Genomic DNA, 21009 nt, shown 5'->3' on the forward strand with positions numbered 1-21009 from the left:
TACAAGCGTCCTATTGTTGCGCACATTCTAGGGCATCCACCTTTATCCAGTTCCTAGGGCTCAAGGGGTAACCCAGTTGATTTAGGCACCCCCACCCTTTCTCAGTTCCTAAGGCTCTGGGCGAAAGGCACATACTCTTACCCAGTTTCTAGGGCTCCGGGCCATCCTTACCCAGTTCGTAGGGCTCAAGGCGTAATCTTCTGCAGGTTTGCAGGACCTTTTACCAGTGAAAGGGCCTTACACGGTAATATCCTTATCCTCTATTTATTAACAATTACCAAGCAGAATACACTCACTAAGCATACAATGCTATGCTCACCGATCCTGATCATGCAGGTGAACTTTCCCTGTTGGCCAGGCAAGGTCGGTCTCGTCTGGGTTGTGGTTGCTGCACGTCACGGTCGTGCAGAGGATTCTTAGCAGCTCTGATCTCAGGCTTTGTCTTAGAGGTGAGTTCTTCTTCCAGGTCTTTCCTTATTCTTATTCTTTTCCCAGCTGGACTCCTTCTTGGACCTGTGTTTATAGTGAAACTTGAGTCCTGCTTAGCTATACCATAACCAATCATTTTACTAAAATATTACAAAATAACTCTTTGACTAATCCTAACATATTGTGAAACAATTCTTTAACCAATCATACCCCAGCACCTTAGCTGATATAAATCTTACAAAATTAGTTATGCAAGAGACAGAAACAATCAAAGAACCAGATGGAGACCATACACATAAACAATAGAGAAGTAGGGACCATAAAGACAAAACAGTAGAAATATAGATTTTACAATCACAACTGTTGATAAGTGATTCCTTGTCAGACAGAATGCCATCAAGCAAAGTTTTCTTTAAACATCTCAAAAGATACCTTGCTTATTTGGTGATTGTGGGTACTATTGGGAGGGGTGCCTTCTTAACAGTCCGATATTACATTGTTTTGATATCATTTAGAAGAAATGTGAGGCTGTCACTTTCTGTTTCTTGGCTCATTGCTGCTGCTCTCCTAATATGACTGCAGCAAAAGGCCTCAGATCTTACACTATGCTGTGCTCATGTACAGCTGCCTGTTTTGAAATCGACAGCACTCACTATAGGCCTGCCCCTCCAACAGCTGCTGCCTCCTTTCTCCCCAGTCCGACAGATGGAAGGACAGGTGCTCTCGTTTCTAAACAGCATTTAGTACCACTTTATTTAAGTGCAACACAAAAAGGACTGAACAGCATCACCACTGAGGTCAGTGTGCAGACTTTCCGGGCCCCAAGAGTGTTGTCTGTGTCTGATAATCTGGGTCTATCCAGTAGCATCATGCTAATGTGAATAGTTACTGAAGGACATTGTTTTTTGTTTGTTTGTTTTTTAAATCATTCAAACTCATGCCCTGCGTGTCCTTGCAACAACTATAATTTATTTTAAAAAATTAAAATAAAATATAAATATCACAGCAGACTGCTTTTCCCTCTGTGTATAAACATCCTGAGTCCACATAAAACTTCCCAGCCCATAAATCACCTTCTGGGCATTTGGGAAGGAGAGAGATGAGCCTTCACATTAAAGGCAAGGTTAAATCCAGGGCCTGGCAAACTGAAGGGAGTTGAGAGACCTTTATGGAGTACTCCTGCCAACTGCTTCCTTTCACTTAATGATGGAGCTGCAGCTTGGGTGGCTCTGCTGATTGCAACTGTACCAGCATGACATGAGGAGAAGGGCAGTCTCTCAAGTAATTAGGCCTCAAATCATTTAGGGCTTTCAAGATTACAAGCAACTATCTGAACTCCATCCAGGAACTTGCAGGCAGTCAGTGCAACACAGGGGTAATGTAGTGGATAAAGTGGTCTTTGAGGTAGCTAGGTCCTAATCCTTTAAACAAGTGTGTACCATAAGGCCAGGACGATGAGCTATGTTCTGAAGTGTTGGGCGCCTGTGGCATCTGAAGAGCATCAGTGTGAATTATTTGCTTTGCTTCCAATGAGTAAGGCTGCAAATATGCCATGGAAGTCACAAATTCTGTGACCTCTATGACTTCTACAGTGGCCGGTGTGGCTGACCCTGAGGCCAGCCCCCAAGGCCAGCCGCACTGTCTGCTTCTGGGGCAGCCCTGGGCCAACCCCCTTGCTTGGTCCCCCCGAGCTACAGTAACTGTGGTCCTGGGCCATCCCCGTCCCCCCTAGCTGTAGTAGCATCACTGTCTGTGACCTATCCATGACTTCTACTAAAAATACCCATGACTAAATCTTAGCCTTACCAATGAGGCTTGCTGGCTGCATGCTGTGCCAGTATGTGCCTCATTTGAGAGGTTGTGTTCAGCCCCTGAGGATGTTAGGAGCATAGTGTTTTGTTTCGTCTTTTTTTAAAGCAGCTATGCATTGTGATTTGGTTTCTTCGGTAATGAGAAACAGCTTTTCAGATCAACTTAGTTCAGGCGCAGCTTGAATGACTCTTTGTTTCAATTATCAGTTGAATATTATTCGTCATCTGTAGGGAGACTAAATGCTGTCTTAACAAGGAGAGGGACTCACTGATCTTTTGATCTCTAGATTCTATCATTCTGACTCCTGTGTTCTGCTCTCTCTACATGGGAGCTCTGTACTTTGGAGTGCTGTATTGGGCCTGCACCCATTGAAGTCACAGGGGCCCGCAGGGAAATCTGTACTTGAGAGTACTACATATGGTCTAGTGGCCTTGGACTGGGACTCAGGAGACCTGGATTCTGTTCCTGATCACTGAGATGCTGGGTGACTTGGGCAAGTCTCTTCACCGCTCTCTATTTCATCCATCATCTGTCTTAGCCTTCAGAATCCACAGGAATATCTCATGTGTATATATAGAACCCCTAGCACAGGGATGGGCAAACTATCATCCGCGGGCCACATCCAGCCTGCGGGACCGTCCTGCCCAGCCCCTGAGCTCCCGGCTGGGGAGGCTAGCCCCTGGCCGTTCCCCCGCTGTCCCCCCTCCCCTGCAGCAACGCTCACCTCCCAGGCTTTCAGATAAGCCTGTCCTGCCACTCTGAGCGGCATGGTAAAGGTAAGGGGTAGGGGTGTGTGTGGTGGGATAAGGGGCAGGAGGCAGTCAGGGGACAGGGGGCAGTTTGATGGGGCGGAGGTTTGGGGGTTGGAGGCGGTCAGGAGACAGGGAACAGTGGGGGTTGGATAGGGGGTGGGGTCCTTGGGGGTCGGGGGGATGGAGCAGGAGGGGTTTGATATGGGGGTGGAGTCCAGGGGAGGTTGGATAGGGGGTGGGGTCCTGGGGGGCAGTTAGGGATGGAGGTACCGGGGGGCAGTCAGGGGACAGGGAGCAGGGGGGGCTGGATAGCGGTTGGGTCCCGGGGGGGGGGTAGTTAGGGGCGGGGGGGCAGTCAGGGAGTGGGAAGTGGGAGGGGGCGGATAGGGGGCGGGGGCCAGGCTGTTTGGGGAGGCACAGCCTTCCCTACCCGGCCCTCCATACCGTTTCGCAACCCCGATGTGGCCCTCGGGCCAAAAAGTTTGCCCACCCCTGCCCGAGCATAATGGGGCTAGATCTTGACTGGGGCCTTTGCACCCTACTGGAGTACAAATAATTAATAGAGGAACAGTGGAATACTAGGTTTGTGGTCAGTAGCACAGATCTGAAAGTAGAATCCGGACAGCATTTGAATGCTTTTATAAGCACATTCTTCTGTTCTAAGAAGGATTTGTCATTTGTTTTATATATTCTTTGTCAATAGGAAGACTTAGACTTCAGCACCAGCTCCCAGATGTTTCCTCTCTCTCTGTACAGCAAGAGATCTGGAAGTCAGAAAGATAAAAAGCTCACTTCCAGTGCTGCACATCAGTCTGGTAAGAGTGATCTGCTTACTTTAACCACACAATTGGCACATATATCATTGCCTGTTGTATTAATTTAGATGGAATATATGAGGTAAAGGTGTTAACATAACCAAGTCACTGTCCAGTATTAAACAGTGTTAAACAAGGTTCAGGGTTCAGAGTAATTCTGGATAGTTTTCTGAAGACATCTGGTCAGTGTTCCACAACCATAAAAAAAAGCGAACAATGTTAGGAGCTGTTAGGAAAGGGATAGATAATAAGACAGAAAATATCGTAATACACTATATAAATCCCTGTTACATCCACACCTTGAATACTGCATGCAGTTCTGGTCACCCCATCTCAAAAAGGATATATGTGAATTCAAAAAAGTACAGAGGAAGGCAGCAAAAATGAATAGGAGGATGGAACAGCATCCATCTGAGGAGAGACTAAAAAGAGTGGGACTGTTCAGCTTAGAAAAGAGATGTCCGAGGGTCTATAAAATCATGAATGGTGTGGTGAAAGTGAATAAGGAAGTGCTATTTATCCCTTCACATAACACAAGAACCAGGGGATACCTGATGAAATTAATAGGCAGCAGGTTTAAAACGTAGTGAACTACTTCTTCACACAAGCATAGTCAACCTGTGGAACTAGTTGCCAGGGGATGTTGTGAAGACCAAAAGTATGGGTTCAAAAAAGAATGAGAGAAGTTCATGGAGGATACATCCATTAGTGGCTATTACCCAAGATGATCAGGGACATGTTCTGGGTGTCCCTAAATCTTTGACTGCCAGATGCTGGAACTGGACGGTAGGGGATGGATCACTTAATAAATTGTGTTCTGTTTGCTCCCTCCGAAGCATCTGGCACTGTCCATTGTCAGAAGACAGGCTATTGGACTAGATGGACTATTGTTTTGTCCCAGTGTGGCCATGCTTATGTATACAGAGAGCTCAGCATGCTTAGTAGTGTGGCAAACATACCATTTAAAGTCCTTTTGACCTTTAATTAAAGATAAAGAAAAGAAGAAAAAACAATTAAAGCGTTTGAAATGTAAAAGTATTAAGTAAGGCTTTTGTTTTAATATCTCTTGCTCCTTTTTCCTTTGGCTGGAGAGAGCTTTAGAAGGAAAAAAATCCCTTGTTGGACAGTCTCTTACGCGGGATCCAAGTATAGGAACTGTCCTTTTGGGGAAAAGAGACGTTAGTTGAGATTGGCTAGAGCTGTTGTTACAGTCTGATCCTGTTTCATCTTAGGTGGTGGTTGGGATTAAGCTGGAGCTGATAGAGGAGGTGATGTCATCTGGGTCCCCCTCTCTGGCCTGGTCTGGTCAGGACATCTCTCAGGATTAGGATTAAGTCCTGGGATCCCAGGAGATGGTGAGGCTGGCAGCCATGATGCTGCAGCTCGTGCAAGTAGCCGATTTTTCTCCCCAAAAGTCTCTCTTTTTAGGGACCACAAAAGGGAATTATCAGTGGAACAGTCCATCCCCTCATTGGTGGACAAACTAATTAGGCCTATTATCCAACACACCAATTTTGTTTGTTTAATTTCCAGTCCCACACTTGTTGTGTACCAAGCATGATATTAACACAGTCCTTGAGTTCATTTTATGAACTTTCACATACTCTTTACAGTTGAGCTCACAATTAGGGTAAATTTGCAGGCCCAATTATCACATGCTTTGTACGAGAAAATGTTGACTGAAAGGTGTCAGCAGTCCAGTTCTAGCAGGCAGCCCTTTTATTTCTGATAGATTAATCCATTTGTGTATAAGAGGCATCTTTTAATAAATAGATGGACAAAGAAAGACTTCAGTAACCCTCACACAGTGCTGTATAGAATTTTTATTTTTAGATCTCGTGGTTCAACTCAGATTTTTTCTTTCCCCAGCAAACAGCTCTGTGAAGACACCAAAAAGGTCTAGTCAGACAACATCCAAACCGTCAATTCAACCTAAGCCTCTCTTGCTGCCTGCAGTACCTGAAGTTCAGGCCAGCCTTGGCATTCAGGCTAAAGCCATCATTATTCGGGCTCTTCCAACGCTTTTGCCACTGACAAAGCAGCAGCCAGTTGTTAGTATCCAGCCGGCCCCTCCTAAAGGTACGTGACTAGTTGTGGTTGAGCAGGGCTTGAGATGGATTCTTTTTTTCTTTCAAGGTACACAGGAAAATGCCATATTCTGAGGCAAGTAAAACGAGTGAAGTTTGCTTTGACATCTGAAACAGAGGACCCAGAAAGGGGGGGGGGGTAAGAGCTTTACTGACATGCAAAGATATAAACAGGTTTCAGAGTAGCAGCCGTGTTAGTCTGTATTCGCAAAAAGAAAAGGAGTACTTGTGGCACCTTAGAGACTAACAAATTTATTTGAGCATAAGTTTTCGTGAGCTACAGCTCACTTCATCGGATGCATTCAGCCACGAAAACTTATGCTCAAATAAATTTGTTAGTCTCTAAGGTGCCACAAGTACTCCTTTTCTTTTTTCTTTTTGCAAAGATATAAATACTCTCCAAAATGCTATCAAGACTACCACATACTGACAAAGAAGCAGGAGAGGAGTTGGGACACTCATAGTTTCCTAAGATCTATTAAAAATAAAAATCGTAGGATTATGTGAAGAGGTGGGTTTTGAGGAGAGGGTGGCTGCGTGGCAAACAGGTTTAGAGAGGCAGTTTCACGCGAGGAAGCAGTACATGAGAAGGGAGGAAAGAGCATGTGGAGGGAATCAGAGTTGATGGGTCTGCCAGCTTTGCTTGTGATAACAAATGGTCTAGGCAAGGTTAACAGAGTGCTTTTGTTTATCCTTTCTCATAATAAAAGACCAAGAGGACATTCCACAGAATTGATTGAAGTGATTAAATGACACTTAAAAGAGAAAAAAGAAAATGCTGTTCTACCCACTGCATAATGACCACATGTCAAGGTTGAATCCCCACTCTGTCACTCAGAGTGCAGAAGTGGGGGCCTGCAAGGATGTTAAAAATTAATACTTGCCACTTCAGGCTTGTATTAAACTCCCAAGCTTCTCTCTGACCTTGACTTGGTAAACGCTGCCACCACCCAAATGCAAAAAACCCCCTTTGAACCCAAGAAGGAGCACTTGGGAATTTCTCCCTGTGGGATACCCTCAACCCTTTCACCCCACCCTCCGGGGAAGAGCTGAGAAAAGAAACAAAGGAAATTAGCTGTGACTATCAGCTAATCAAACAACATGCACAAACCTCTTAGGACACCAAAAATCCAATCCTGTTATTAAAAGTAAATTTTATTAAAAACAAAAAGGAAAACAATACATCTGGAATTTAGGCTTTTGGCTAGATCTTAAAAGGAACAATTACAAAAATTAAGCACCCAAAATAGCTTTCTTGGGGGTTCAGCTTAAAGGTTACAAGCAAACAAAAGCATCTGGAATTAGCACAGAGGAGATCCACAAGCCTTAAAAAATAAACAGAAATAAAGCTGATCGCATCTAGCTAAACAGTCTGATCTACTTACACATTTGGAGTTCAGATAAGTATTTCTAGGTATGACCTGATGATTTATGATCATACCTGGCTTAAAGCTGCTTACAGCATTGCTGCCCTGTCCCTCCAGCCCAAAGAACAACAGACAAAAGGGAAACTCTCTTTCCCAAATTTAAAAGTTCTAGCCTTCCCACTGGTTCTTTTGGTCAGGTGCCCTCTCCTTTTCTTTTACCTGTGGGCTTGTTAATGCTTTACAGGTAAAGCAAACAGAGAACAGACCAAGAGGGATTTAATAGCGAACTGGCTGGCTGGGTGTCCATAAAAGGGAGCTCCCCCCACTTTATTTATCACACCATGTGTAACTCATTGCCCCAGAAATCAGAGCCCAAGAATTTAGTAGCATCCAGAAAATAAGAGACATTTGTATGAATAATGAAAATAGCCACAGTTAGGTTAGGGTTACAAACCTCCTTCAAAAACAGTGAGGAGTCCTTGTGGCACCTTAGAGACTAACAAATTTTTTGGGCATAAGCTTTCATGGTCTATAACCCACTTCATCAGATGCATGGAGTGAAAAAAAAGTAGGCAGTTATAAATATACAGCACATGAAAAGATGGGAATTGCCTTATCAAGTGGGCAGGTCAGTGTTAACGAGGCCAATTCAATTAGGGTGGATGTTGGCGAGAAGGGGTGAATATCAACAGAGGGATAACACACTACAAAAGACATTTTCCCTCAAGAATTCATAACGTGAAACTATTATTAATTTTAATTTTGGTGCATGTTTTGATAATGAAAGCTTCTTACTAGCAAAAGAACTGGAACTATTATTTCAGTTCAGATAGGCCACCAAAGAGGTATCGGAGGTTGCTGACTGGTCACACCCAGCCCTGTGCCAGCTTTGAACTAGGGAACTAGAGAGGAAAGGTTCCTTATCTCATTAACAGTCCCCTAAGCTCTGCATTCTTGGGTTTGGCTGCCATACTTGCTCTGTTATTTGCTGAAGTGGGCTCAGTCTTCATTGACAATCTCAGAGCTGTATTTTATCCTCTAGCAAATTCAGAACAGACATTGTGTGGAATGGCCACTGATTCTCTGAAACTGTCTCATGTAGTTGCATATTTTGACCAGCGGATGGCGAAAAATACTTGTAGTTCAGCAGCTGTTTGAACTAAAAATGCTTTGAATGCAAGTACCGGGAAATGTGAAAACTTGTTTTGTGTGTGTGTGTGTAAATGCTTTGGTAGAGATCTAAGGAAATATGTCTTCACTATTGATTGCTTTTCCACTAGGAGTTAGGCTAAAGCCAGAGAGACTGGCAGAAAGTTTTTGTCAGGTGTGATTTGCCTAAATTATCAGACTGCCTGAACTACAATTTCACTTTCTAGTTGGGGTAATACAGCCCTTAATCCTTTCGAAGTACTTGTCCAATGAGATGCAATGCATTTCAGTAGTATCTGGAATAAAATGGTGAAAAGATCCCTTTCTGTAAGAGTGGAAATATGACAGTGGTGAGAAGGGGTACTACTTGGCCCTTGTGAACAAGTTTTAACATAAGATCAGCTTCCCCCTTCCCTAGCATAGGTGGTATGAATGTGGCTTGGGGAGAGCATGTGGGGAGGGAATATCATTTGGGAGGTCAGGATCCACACCCAGGGCTCCTGCCGAAATTTTCTGTTTGCTTTCTGATTGTAAACTTTGTCATAAACTCTTGAGGAAGAAAACTCTTCTGTGGAGCAGTTCCCCCAGCTTACAGGGTGTCCTTAGCCAAAATTCCACCTAAGTGGTTTTAAGTGGGCAATAGTTAGTTGGTGTTCTCCATCTCTGGGGTGGCTGAATTTCAGTACTGCAAAGCACTAGGATCTTGAGATTAAAGGTGCTAAAGAAATCAGGAAGCAACCGGAAGAACTGACTAGTTAGATCAGATTTGCTAACTTATGGTAAGCAGCCTGTGTTTGTAAATTACAGTTGTTTAGACCCTGGGCTGCTTCTTGAGTCACAAATAGGAGCTCAGGTGAAGAGAGGTTTTTCCTTCTGCATTTGGTGTAGTGAGTATGACCTTTTGATTTTGGTTACAGATCTTCTTAATCTAATTAGTATTACAGCAGTGCTTAGAGGCTAGGGCCCATTTTGCCAGGCACTGTACAAATATATAATGTGTGGACCTTTATATTGTCATTTGTTTTACCATAGTGCCTAGTCACCTTCGTCATGGCCTGGGACCCCATTGTGCTAGGTGCTGTACAAGGCACAACAGACAGACAGAGTGATTACAGTGAGATTGGTCAGCATTATGGGCAGTGGTCTGAGGACACCAGTGGCTTAACTGTTGTCAAGATGTTTGTTGATATCACAGCAAAGTAGTTTTAGGGAGAGATTTGAAGGAGGATAGTGAGGTGGCTTTATGGACATTTACGGGGAGCTCCTCCCAAGCATGAGCAGCAGCGTGGTAGAAAGCACGGGGATGCTTACTTGAAAATTTAACAAGAGGGCAATGGAAGATGGGATCATGGGCCAATTGGAGGTATGAGTCAACATCTTAATAGTGAGTGACACAATAGATGTGGGGAGGGAAGAGAGGATATGACATTCTGGAGTGCATTCCAGGCCAGTGAGAAGCTGTGTCACTCTTGCCCTGCAACCTGCGGTACCTCATCATGCTTTGCTGCTGTAGCTTCCAACCTGGTGTCTGTGCATAGCTGCAGCTTTCCAGCACATTCCAGTCACACTGTAGTTTGCACCAGCCTTGATTACCACTTGCAGGGTAACTCCACTGCTGTGTTTAAACTGAATTGTGTGGGTAACTCCATTTAAAGTAGCAAACTGTTGATATTGATCCTCTTAGAGGGGAAATGGACTTAAAATACCGTATCTGAACTGTCCAGGAGAGGGCTGGACTGTGCAGAAACAAGTTTTGCAGACTAGGAGTGAAGGAGGCTGCTGTCTGTACGAGCCCTCCCCCATTAGTTGCAGGAGTTGGAAGGTGTGTAGCGAGTGAGACAGCGGGCTGCAGAAAGAGAAGGGATGGTATCAGGGTTAAGGCAGTTGAATGCAGCCCTGGAGAATTGGATTCTATTCCTGCCTCTGCCCCAGAGTTCCTGTGTAATAATATCAGTCAAGTCACTTAAACCAAATTTTTCCCAGGTGGTCACTAATTTGGGCAGCCAGAAAGTGCGGCACCCACTAGTTCAGGGTCTGATTTGCAGACATGCTGAGAACTCACACTTGCAACTGAGTTCAGTAGGAGCTTTGAACATATGAAGTGCTGTATGTGCTAAGTTCTCTGAAAAACCAGTCTTAGGTGTCTCAAATGGGGCACCTGAAGTTAGTGGATACTTTTTACATTAACGAATTCATGAATTTCCTTATCTGTATTTCCTTAATGCCTCAGTTCCCCATCTGTACAATGGGGATAATACTCCCTTCTCTCATAGGGGCGTATTAATATTTGTGAAGCACTTGGATACTGTAATGATCACCATAGAAAACCCCATGAGGAAATGAATAGTTCTGTCTTCAGAGCAGTGGCTGGCCGTACATTAAAACAAAATATTGAACAGCTGATCATTATTTCAGCAGTGTTCGTCCCATGCACTGAATGACATAGGGGTCCTCTTTACTACTGACCAGATTTCACACACCACAGTACATTTATTTAGGAAAAAAGCAATACAGTGAAAACGTATCCTAAAACAGTAAGTCTTCACACATGCTAAGTGCATCAGGTGTGACCTATCTTCCACATCTAAACCTGGGCAGTTCCAGTCCTTCCAATCTTTTTAGTGGGGTTTTGCCCACTTGGTTACAATCTCATGTCACTTTTTGGATCAGAATGAGGGACTCTGAGGCAGTTCAGGCTGTTCCTCTATGCCCTTTCTTTTCCTCCTGGGTGGGAGGGATAGCTCAGTGGTTTGAGCATTGGCCTGCTAAACCCAGGATTGTGAGTTCAATCCTTGAGGTTGCCATTTAGGTATCTAGGGCAAAAACTGGGGATTGGTCCTGCTTTGAGCAGGGGGTTGGACTAGATGACCTGCTGAGGTCCCTTCCAACCCTGATATTCTATGATTCTGAACCTGTATGTTCAATTTCCCCCAAGGGGTGGTACTTCTTTGGAATTGTCTTGGGATCTGCAGTAAATACCAATCTTTCCCCTTCCTTTTCCTCCCCCTGCACCAATTTTAGTTCCTGGAGGAAGCTTAGTAACCTCCCCCATCAAAGCTGAACATTGTATTCTAGCTCCAAAGATGCATAAACTTTAGTTATCTATAAATGTTATACACCTCTACCCCAATATAACGCGACCCGATATAACGCAGGTTCGCGTACAACGCGGTAAAGCTCTGACATGCTGCTCTGAGCAGCACGTTAAAGGTGGTGGGCCAGGGCTGAAGGGTTGGATAAGGGGCAGAGGGTCTCGGGGGTGGTCAGGGGCTCCCTCACCAGGGTTTGGGAGGCAGGAGCTGAGGGGAGGGCACTTTTTTGGGGGCCCGCAGTCCCAGAGTGGCCCGGGGGATTAGCAGGGGGCCAGGAGCAGCCCGCTTTGGTTCTCCAGCCCCAGCCGTGTCACTTAGAGGAGGGGGCTTGTGGGAAGGGATCCCCCCCGCACTCACCGGCAGCGGTGGAAGTGGAGCGGCCTGGCTCCAGCCCGCTCCACTCCGCCAGCTCCCAGCCGTGGCGCTTCGCTTCCCGCTGCTGGTGAGTGCGGGACCTTTCCCCAATCCCCCCCCAGCGACACGGCTGGGGCCGGGCAAGGAAAGCAGAGCGGGCTGGGGCTGCGTCAATCTGCTTCCCGCCGCCAGTGAGTGCGGAGGGTGTCCTTTCCTCAACCTCCCCGCACTCACCGGCGTTGGGAAGCGGAGTAGCCCAGCCCCAGCCTGCTCCACTCCGCCAGTTCCCAGGTGCAGTGCTCCGCTTCCTGCCGCAGGAGAGTGTGGGGGGCGTCTTTTCCCCAACCTCCCCACACTCACCGGCGGTGGGAAGCAGAGTGCCGCAGCTGGGAGGTGGTGGAGTGAAGTGGACTGGGGCTGTGTTGCTCCTCTTCCTGCCGCTGCTGGTGAGTGCCTGTTAGGGGGCGGGGTGTGTGGATGGGGGTCGGGGCAGCCGGGACAAGAAGCAGGGGAGTTGGGTAGGGGGTGGGGTCCTGGGGGTGATTAGGGACGGGGGTCACTGGAGGGGGCGGTCAGGGAACAAGGAGCAGGGGGGGCCAAGGCAAGTTCGATATAACGCGGTCTTACCTATAATGCAGTGAGATTTTTTTGTCTCCCGAGGACCGCGTTGTATTGGGGTAGAGGTGTATCAATATTCCTTAGCCAATAGCATTGGGCAATCTCAGCAGTCTTCTGAAGTTTCCACACTTCTAAGGTTTCAAGTGGTGCAGTGGCTGATTTGAATTAAATCAGTTTTTCTACCGATTTAAATTGGTTGAAAAACTGCTTGCAAACTGTCCTTTATGCTATTTTAATGGAGGCCTAGATTTTGGAGAGCATGAAGCAGTGTTGCTTGATCATGTGTTAATTTGCATTCTGTGGTTTGGCAGGGGTCTGTCTTGTGACCAGTCCCAGAAATATTAACAGTTATTACGGGGCTTCCAGTGCGCACGAAGGAGAAAGCTAATTGGGAATTGTCCATTCCAATCAGGTGTGTGCACGTGCACGTTGGCCGGAAGACTTTTGCCTTAGTAGCATCCGTCGGGTCGGCCTGGGCGCCCCATGCAGTCGCACCCTCATGGCGCCTAATATATAGCCCTGCCGACCCACCACCACTTCAGTTCCTTCGTACCACCAGTGACGGTGGCTGGAAGTTCCCTGGGCTCTTGCTCAGCAAGTTTCCTCTCTATTCTGTTGTATATAGTTCTTAGAGTTGTTCAAGTTACTAGAGTTTAGTTTAGAGTTTGTTGGGGGTTTTCCCCCTTGCTCCAGTTCCTGGTGCCATGGTATGCCACAGTGTCCGGGTATCAAGAACTGTGTGGGCCTGTGCCAAGCGCTGCACTCGTTGTGTCTATGGTGCCTGATGGAGACCCATCAGAAAGATCGCTGTAAGATCTGCTGCAAGTTCTGTCTGAGAACTCTTAAAGAAAGGGAACGGCGGCTCAAGGTGATCCTCCTGGAGGCAACTGTACGCCCCCACTCTGACCCAGGCTCGAGAGACCTGACCCCTACAGCGTCGTCCTCGACGCAGAGCTCTCTGGCGCCGTTGGCGAGCTCGGCGCCAAGGAAGAACTCTTCCCGGGATGCTCGGCACTGTCACGGCTCCTCACTGGGCCCATCTGACAGTAGTCACTGCTCCCACTCGCCGATGCCTCAAAATAAGAGGAAGCCGGACAACTGTTCTCCTCTGGCCAAGCTGTGAGATGTGCGACCCCAGGCGGGCCGCTCCTTGGGATCTCCTCCCGGGGCCATGTCGATTCCTGCCCAGGTGCGGCAGTTGAGTCCGGCCCTGCCTGGATCACCGGCGCCTACACAGAGCTGGTGGATCTGCGTCCTCTGGTACATTTGAAGGGGAAGCTGGCTATGATGTCGAGACACTCCCCCTCGCCTTGTCCGTCAGCACCTACCCGCCTACCTGCTCCCCAAGCTCTCGACGTTTGGGGCATCGAGGATTGGCTCCTCCGTGGTCTTCAGTGTCTTAGACCTTGGAGTCTGAGTAGGAGCAGAAGTCGTAGATTGAGGTCTGGCAGAGACAGAAGAGTGCCTCAAGCATGGCCTCTGCAGTGGCAGAACCCGCCTTAGTGGCCCTTCTGGACCCCCTGGGCTTTTCACCAGGTCCATGCTCAGCAACATCTTCCGTGGCCTCCGCCACTTTTGTGCCACCTTCCGCTGTGCATCTGCCCTTGTTGCCTATGGTCCCGATGCCTTTGCCTCCAGCTCCGTCGTCGGCTCCGACCTCGGCACCGCCTTTCACAGCATCGACACACCCATCTCCCATGCCTGCACCCTTGTCGACGTTGACCTCGCTGTAGGCACCTATGGCCCCGGTGCTGATGTCGGCACCGGGCCCCTTGACTCTGGTGACTCCTGTGAATGTGCCGACACAACTCCCTCCGATGAGACTGTTGATGATGCTGACGCCTGTTCCGACACCTATGGCCCTGGCACCGTCAGCAGCACCACTTCCTCCAACGCTGCCCCGGGAGTCATGTGACCCCTCAGGGGCAGATGGTAGGGAGCTTCCAGTACTGGCACACGCTTCCTCCTCCTCGTCGCTGAATGAAGCGTTGGTGGGGGTGGCCATAGCCCCTGCGGAGCAACTGCTGCAAGACTCTGTTGTCCTCTGGGCATCAAGGCTGAGGAGGTGGTAGAGGACACAGATTCCATGGTGGACATCCTCGCACCCTCGGGACCTTCACGCATAGCCTTGCCCCTTATAAAGACGGTTTTGGACACCACTAAAACCCTGTGGCAGATGCCGGCATCCTTGCCACCTACTGCCAAACGCAACGAATGGCGGTATTTTGTGCTCTCCAGAGGGTTCAAGCATCCTTACTCCCACCTGCCTCCTGACTCCCTGGTGGTTGATGCAACTAACCAGCGGGAGAGACAGGGCTTCCAGGGTTCCTCCCCAAAGAATAGGGACGCTAAATGCCTTGATCTTGTGGGTAGAAAGGTCTACTCAACCAGTGGTTTGCAATTCTATATTGCTAACTAACAGGGCATTGTGAGCAGGTACTCTTATAACACCTGTGCAGCAATGGCTAAGTTCAGGGAGCTTGTCCCTTCGGATTCCTGGTTGGAGTTCACTGCCTTGGTGGAAGAAGGGAAACTGGTCTCCTGGACCTCCTTGCAGGCACCATTAGACGCTGCAGACTCCACCACCAGAGTGATAGTGACGGGGGTGGCTATGTGACATGGGGCTTGGCTACAAGTTTCAGGGTTACCCTATGAGGTCCAGCAAATGATTCAGGACCTCCCGTTTGAGGGTGAGTCTCTGTTTTCAGAGAAGACAGACAAACGGCTCCACAGCCTAAAAGACTCTTGGGTCACCCTCAGATCCTTGGGCCTGCACACCCCCACAATGCAGCAGAGACACTTCCACCCACAACCTCCTCAAAGGTTCCAGGAAAAGAACCGCCAGGACGGTTCTTGGAGGAGGAACAGGAGCGGCAGGAGGAGGCAACACCCCTCCACTTGTCAAAGCTCGGGCCAGCCCAAACCGCCCCCTGGCCCTAAGCCAGCCTTTTGAAGGTGCAATCGAGGATTGCGTTCCGGATCAGAGACTGGATCTACCCCGCCTTACCTTTTCCTCCTGACTATCCACTTCTACCATGCATGGTCCCATATCTCTTCGGACTGCTGGGTGCTCCGCATGGTAGAGGGGATACTCCATCCAGTTCTGTGCCCTCCCGCTCTTCCACCCCCCTTCCCCATCCCTCTTCAGGGACCTTTCTCACGAGCAGCTTCTCATTCAGGAGGTGCAGTCGCTTCTAGCACTAGGGGCGTTGGAGGAGGTTTCTCTGGAACACAGGGAAGAGGGATTCTGTTCCCACTATTTCCTAATACCGAAAGCCAATGGCGGCCTTAGGCCTATCCTGAACCTGCACGACCTCATAGAGTTCGTGAGGAAACTCGGGTTCCGCATGGTCTCCCTGGCCTCCATCCCTTCACTGGATCCAGTAGACTGGTATGCTACCCTTGTTTTGAAGGATGCATATTTTCACATTGCAATCACACACAACCACAGAAACTTCCTCCGGTTTGTGGTCAATGGGTCCCATTACCAATTTACTGTCCTCCTGTTCAGCCTGTGAACAGCACCTTGCGTATTCACGAAGTGCATGGCAATCGTCGCCACCTTTCTGTGGAGACATCAGGTACAGCTGTTTCTGTACCTCGACGACTGGCTGATCAAAGGCCACTCCAGGGCACACGTGGAAGCTCAGGTTGTGTTTATCAGAGCCACCTTCAAGAATCTGGGTCTGCTCCTGAACGAAGCAAAATTGACTCTGTCCCCAGTCCAGAGGATAGAGTTCATAGGGATGGTACTGGACTCAACCCAAGCTAGGGCATTCCTCCTGCAGGCGAGATTTCAGGCCCTCAACAGCATGATTGAGGGACTTGTTCAGTTCCCCACCACCGTGAGAAATTGCCTGAAACTTCTTGGGCACGTGGCAACCTGTACATATGTGGTACGACATGCCAGGCTCAGGCTTCAGCTGCTTCAGTCGTGGCTTGCGTCAGTATACCGACCTGCCCGAGACAACTTGGACAGGATCATGACCCTGCCTTGCCCTATCCTCGACTCGCTCCAGTGGTGGACAGATGTTCAGCAGGTGTGCTCAGGAGTTCCCTTCGCTGCCCCACAGCCATCCCTGGTGATGGACGCGTCCATTTTGGGATGGGCCTCTGGTCACAAGCAGATCTCCGACTCCATATCAATGTCAGAGAGTTCAGAGTGGTGCGCCTAGTGTGCCAGACATTCCACGCCTATCTAACCGGACAATGCGTATCGGTCATGATGGACAATACGACTGCGATGTTCTATATCAACAAATGGGGTTGCATGCTCCTCTTCCCTGTTCCAGGAAGCCCTCATGCTATGTGACTTCTGTGTAGAACATTCAGTCGACCTGCAGGCATTGTACCTCCCTGGGGTTCAGAATGAGCTGTTGGACCACCTCAGCAGATCGTTCCGCAGTCACGAGTGGTCCCTTTGCCTGGATGTGGCATGTTCAGTCTTCCAGAGGTGGGGATGTCCCCTGATCGATCTCTTTGCCACGTGACGCAACAGGAAGTGTCAGCAGTTCTGCTCCTTCCAGAATCACAGCCCGGGTTCCACAATGGACATGTTCCTCCTCCATTGGGGGGGCCTTCTATACGCCTTCTATATGTGCTCGGGTCATTCTCATAGCACCGGCCTGGCCCCGTCAGCACTGGTGCACGTCTCTCCTAGACATGTTCGTTTGAGCCCCGATTACCTTACCGCTCTTCCTGGACCTTCTCACACAGGACCACGGATGTCTCCAACACCTGAATCTGCAGTCGCTCCATCTCACAGCATGGAAGCTCCATGGTTGACCCTTTGGAACTTTCCTGTTCAGACCAGGTCAGACAAGTCTTCCTTGGCAGTAGGAAGCCCTCGACAAGGGCCACATACTTTACCAAGTGGAAGAGATTTTCAGTCTGATTGGCCCAGCGCGACTCGCCCCTGATGCGAGCCTCAGTGCCCCACATTTTGGACTATCTTTTACACCTGAAGCAGGAGGGCCTCTCATTGCCTTCTATAAGAGTGCACTTGGCTGCCATCTCGGCTTTCCATCTAGGGGCACAGGGCAGCTCAGTTTTTGCTAACCCTATGGTCAGCCGCTTCCTGAAGGGGCTTGACAGGTTGTACCTGCATGTCCCCCGACCGGTTCCTGCCTCGGACCTCAACTTGGTCCTCTCTCGACACATGGGGCATCCCTTTGAGCCTTTAGCGACATGCTCCCTGCTCTACCTCTCTTACAAGGTTGTGTTCCTGGTAGCAGTAACCTCAGCCCGGATGGTGTCTGAGCTCAGGGCTGTTAGAGGGCTTATTCCTTCAGCCGCTCACTTCCCTGGTCTTTTTCGCATGAACAGAGAGCAACAATACCTTAAATCCAAAGGTGCAAACAATTCGATGTTTATTGGGATGAACTTCCAGCAAGCAATGATTCCAATTTCCTTCCTTAGTGCCCCCCTTCCCAGCTCTGACACCACAGAGCCTTACTTGTGTCCCTGTTCCCATTCCCTGTTTCTATTCCCCCCTTAGCGAAACATAATTCCAATTCCCCCACTCCCATTCACTGTTCCCATTCCCCCCCTTAATTCCTGTTTGACCACAGATTATATAGTAAAACTTGAGTTCTGCTTAGCTATACCTTAACCAATCATTTTCCTGAAATTTAACTAACCAATCCTAACATATTGTAACATGATTATCTAACCAATTATATCCCACCACCTTAATTAGGTTTACACCCAGCAAAATTAATTATACAGCAGACAGAAAAATCACAGAACCAGACAGAGATTATACAGAAAAACAACAGGGAAGTGAGGAGTACTTGTGGCACCTTACAGACTAACAAATTTATTTGGGCATGAAAGCTTATGCCCAAATAAATTTGTTAGTCTCTAAGGTGCCACAAATACTCGTCATTCTTTTTGCTGATACAGACTAACACGGCTACCACTCTGAAATAGGAAAATGAGGACTACAGAGACAACAAAGAAATGAGGATTTCACATCCCAGCTATTGATAAATGAGTTCTTCCCAGACAGGATGCAATCAAACTAAGTTTCCTTTTACATTTTCTAGGCTCTTCCCTTTCTCTGGAGGTGATAGGAATACAATCCTGTCCTGATAATGCCTAACAGCCCAGTAGCACCTTATGTCAGTGTGACTGGTGAGGAAGTGACCATTTGCTTCCCAGCTGCTTAGCCAAAGGCCTTAGCCTAAGAACAGGGCCTCAGACTGTCACAGTAAGAGAATGCTCTTACACTGGCAGACAGTGATGTTGATCCTTTCTTTTATACCTCTATAATTAATAACTAGCTAATTGATAAAAATACACCTAAATTCCTAAAGTATAGGCCTTTGCAGACAGGCCTGAATATCTATACCATACAGTCATAGAATATCAGAGTTGGAAGGGACCTCAGGAGGTCACCTAGTCCAACCCCCTGCTTAAAGCAGGACCAGTCTACAGAGGGATGGTCACCTCCTTCTCATGCTGTGCTGCCCAGTGCAGTAGTTTGGGAGCTGACCTTGTTCGTGAAGACAGAGGCAAAAAAAGCATTGTGTACATTAGCTTTTTCCACATCCTCTGTCACTAGGTTGCCTCCCTCATTCAGTAAAGGACCCACACTTTCCTTGACTTTCTTCTTGTTGCTAACATACCTCTAGAAACCCTTCTTGTTACTCTTAACATCTCTTGCTAGCTGCAACTCCAAGTCTGATTTGACCTTCCTTATTTCACTCCTGCATGCCTGAGCGATATTTTATTCTCTCTGGTCATTTGTCCTATCTTCCACTTCCTGTAAGCTTCTTTTTTGTGTTTAAGATCAGCAAGGATTTCACTGTTAAGCCAAGCTGTTCACCTGCCATATTTACTATTCTTTCTACACATTGGGATGGTTTGTTCCTGCAACCTCAATAAGGATTCTTTAAAATACAGCCAGCTCTCCTGGACTGCTTTCCCCCTCATGTTATTCTCCCAGGGGATCCTGCCCATCAGTTCCCGGAGGAAGTCAAAGTCTGCTTTTCTTAAGTTCAGGGTCCGTATTCTGCTGCTCTCCTTTCTTCCTTGTGTCAGGGTGCTGAACTTGACCATCTCATGGTCACTGTCTCCCAGGTTCCCATCCACTTTTGCTTCCCCTACTAATTCTTCCCGGTTTGTGAGCAGCAGGTCGAGAAGAGCTCTGCCCCTAGTTGGTTCCTCCAGCACTTGCACCAGGAAATTGTTCCCTATGCTTTCCAAAAACTTCCTGGATTGTCTGTGCACTGCCGTATTGCTCTTCCAGCAGATATCAGGGTGATTGAAGTCTCCCATGAGAACCAGGTCCTGCCATCTAGTAACTTCTGTTAGTTGCCGGAAGAAAGCCCCTTCCACCTCATCCCCCTGGTCTGGTGGTCTGTAGCAGACTCCCACCACGACATCACCCTTGTTGCTCACACTTCTAAACTTAATCTAGAGACTCTCAGGTTTTTCTCAAAAAGAACAGGAGTACTTATGGCACCTTAGAGACTAACAAATTTTTTTGAGAATAAGCTTTCATGGGCTACATGCATGCAGTGGAAAATAGAATAGGATGATTTTATATACACAGAGAACATGAAACAATGGGTGTTACCATGCACACTATATAGAGAGTGATCAGTTAAGATGAGCTGTTACCAGCAGGAGAAAAAAAAAACTGTTTTGCAGTGATAATCAAGATGGGCCATTTCCAGCAGTTGACAAGAACGTGTGAGGAACAGTAGGGGGGAAAAATAAACTTGTGGAAATAGTTTATTTTGGCCTCTACACCAACATTCCACACAAAGATGGACTACAAGCCATCAGGAACAGTACCCCGATAAGTCACGGCAAACCTGGTGGCTGAACTTTGTGACTTTGTCCTCACTCATAACTATTTCACATTTGGGGATAATGTATACCTTCAAATCAGCGGCACTGCTATGGGTACCTGCATGGCCCCACAGTATGCCAACATTTTTGTGGGTGACTTAGAATAACACTTCCTCAGCTCTCATCCCCTAATGCACCTACTCTACTTGCGCTACATTGATGACATCTTCATCATCTGGACCCATGGAAAAGAAGCCCTTGTTGAATTCCACCATGATTTCAACAATTTCCATCCCACCATCAACCTCAGCCTGGACCAGTCTACACAAGAGATCCACTTCCTGGACACTACGGTGCTAATAAGCGATGGTCACATAAACACCACCCTATACCGGAAACTTACTGACTGCTATACTTACCTACATGCCTCCAGCTTTCATCCAGACCACACCACATGATCCATTGTCTACAGCCAAGCTGTATGATACAACCACATTTGCTCCACCCCTCAGACAGAGACAAATACCAACAAGATCTCTATCAAGCATTCTTACAACTACACCTGCGGAAGTGAAGAAACATATTGACAGAACCAGAAGAGTACGCAGAAGTCACCTACCACAGGACAGGCCCAACAGAGAAAGTAACAGAATGCCACTAGCCATCACCTTCAGCCCCCAACTAAAACCTCTCCAGCGCATCATCAAGCATCTACAACCTATCCTGAAGGATGA

The 21009-nt window shown here is 47.7% G+C and overlaps 1 protein-coding gene across 6 annotated transcripts in view; it reads left to right on the top strand.

Annotated features, from left to right (window-relative positions):
- Positions 1 to 21009, top strand: part of ATF6 (activating transcription factor 6) — a 408864-nt gene that overhangs the window by 12823 nt on the left and 375032 nt on the right. For 5 of the 6 annotated variants that reach the window (XM_073356217.2, XM_073356211.2, XM_073356213.2 and 2 more), the window contains exons 5-6: positions 3697 to 3808; positions 5678 to 5887. In XM_073356217.2, the coding sequence (XP_073212318.1) occupies positions 3697 to 3808; positions 5678 to 5887 (322 nt within the window). Of the gene's footprint in view, positions 1 to 1126; positions 1227 to 3696; positions 3809 to 5677; positions 5888 to 21009 lie in introns of all 6 variants that reach the window. The other variant, XM_073356215.2, reaches the window with a different exon arrangement.

This window comes from Lepidochelys kempii, chromosome 8 (assembly GCF_965140285.1).
Source record: "Lepidochelys kempii isolate rLepKem1 chromosome 8, rLepKem1.hap1, whole genome shotgun sequence".
Classification (NCBI taxonomy): Eukaryota; Metazoa; Chordata; order Testudines; family Cheloniidae; genus Lepidochelys; species Lepidochelys kempii.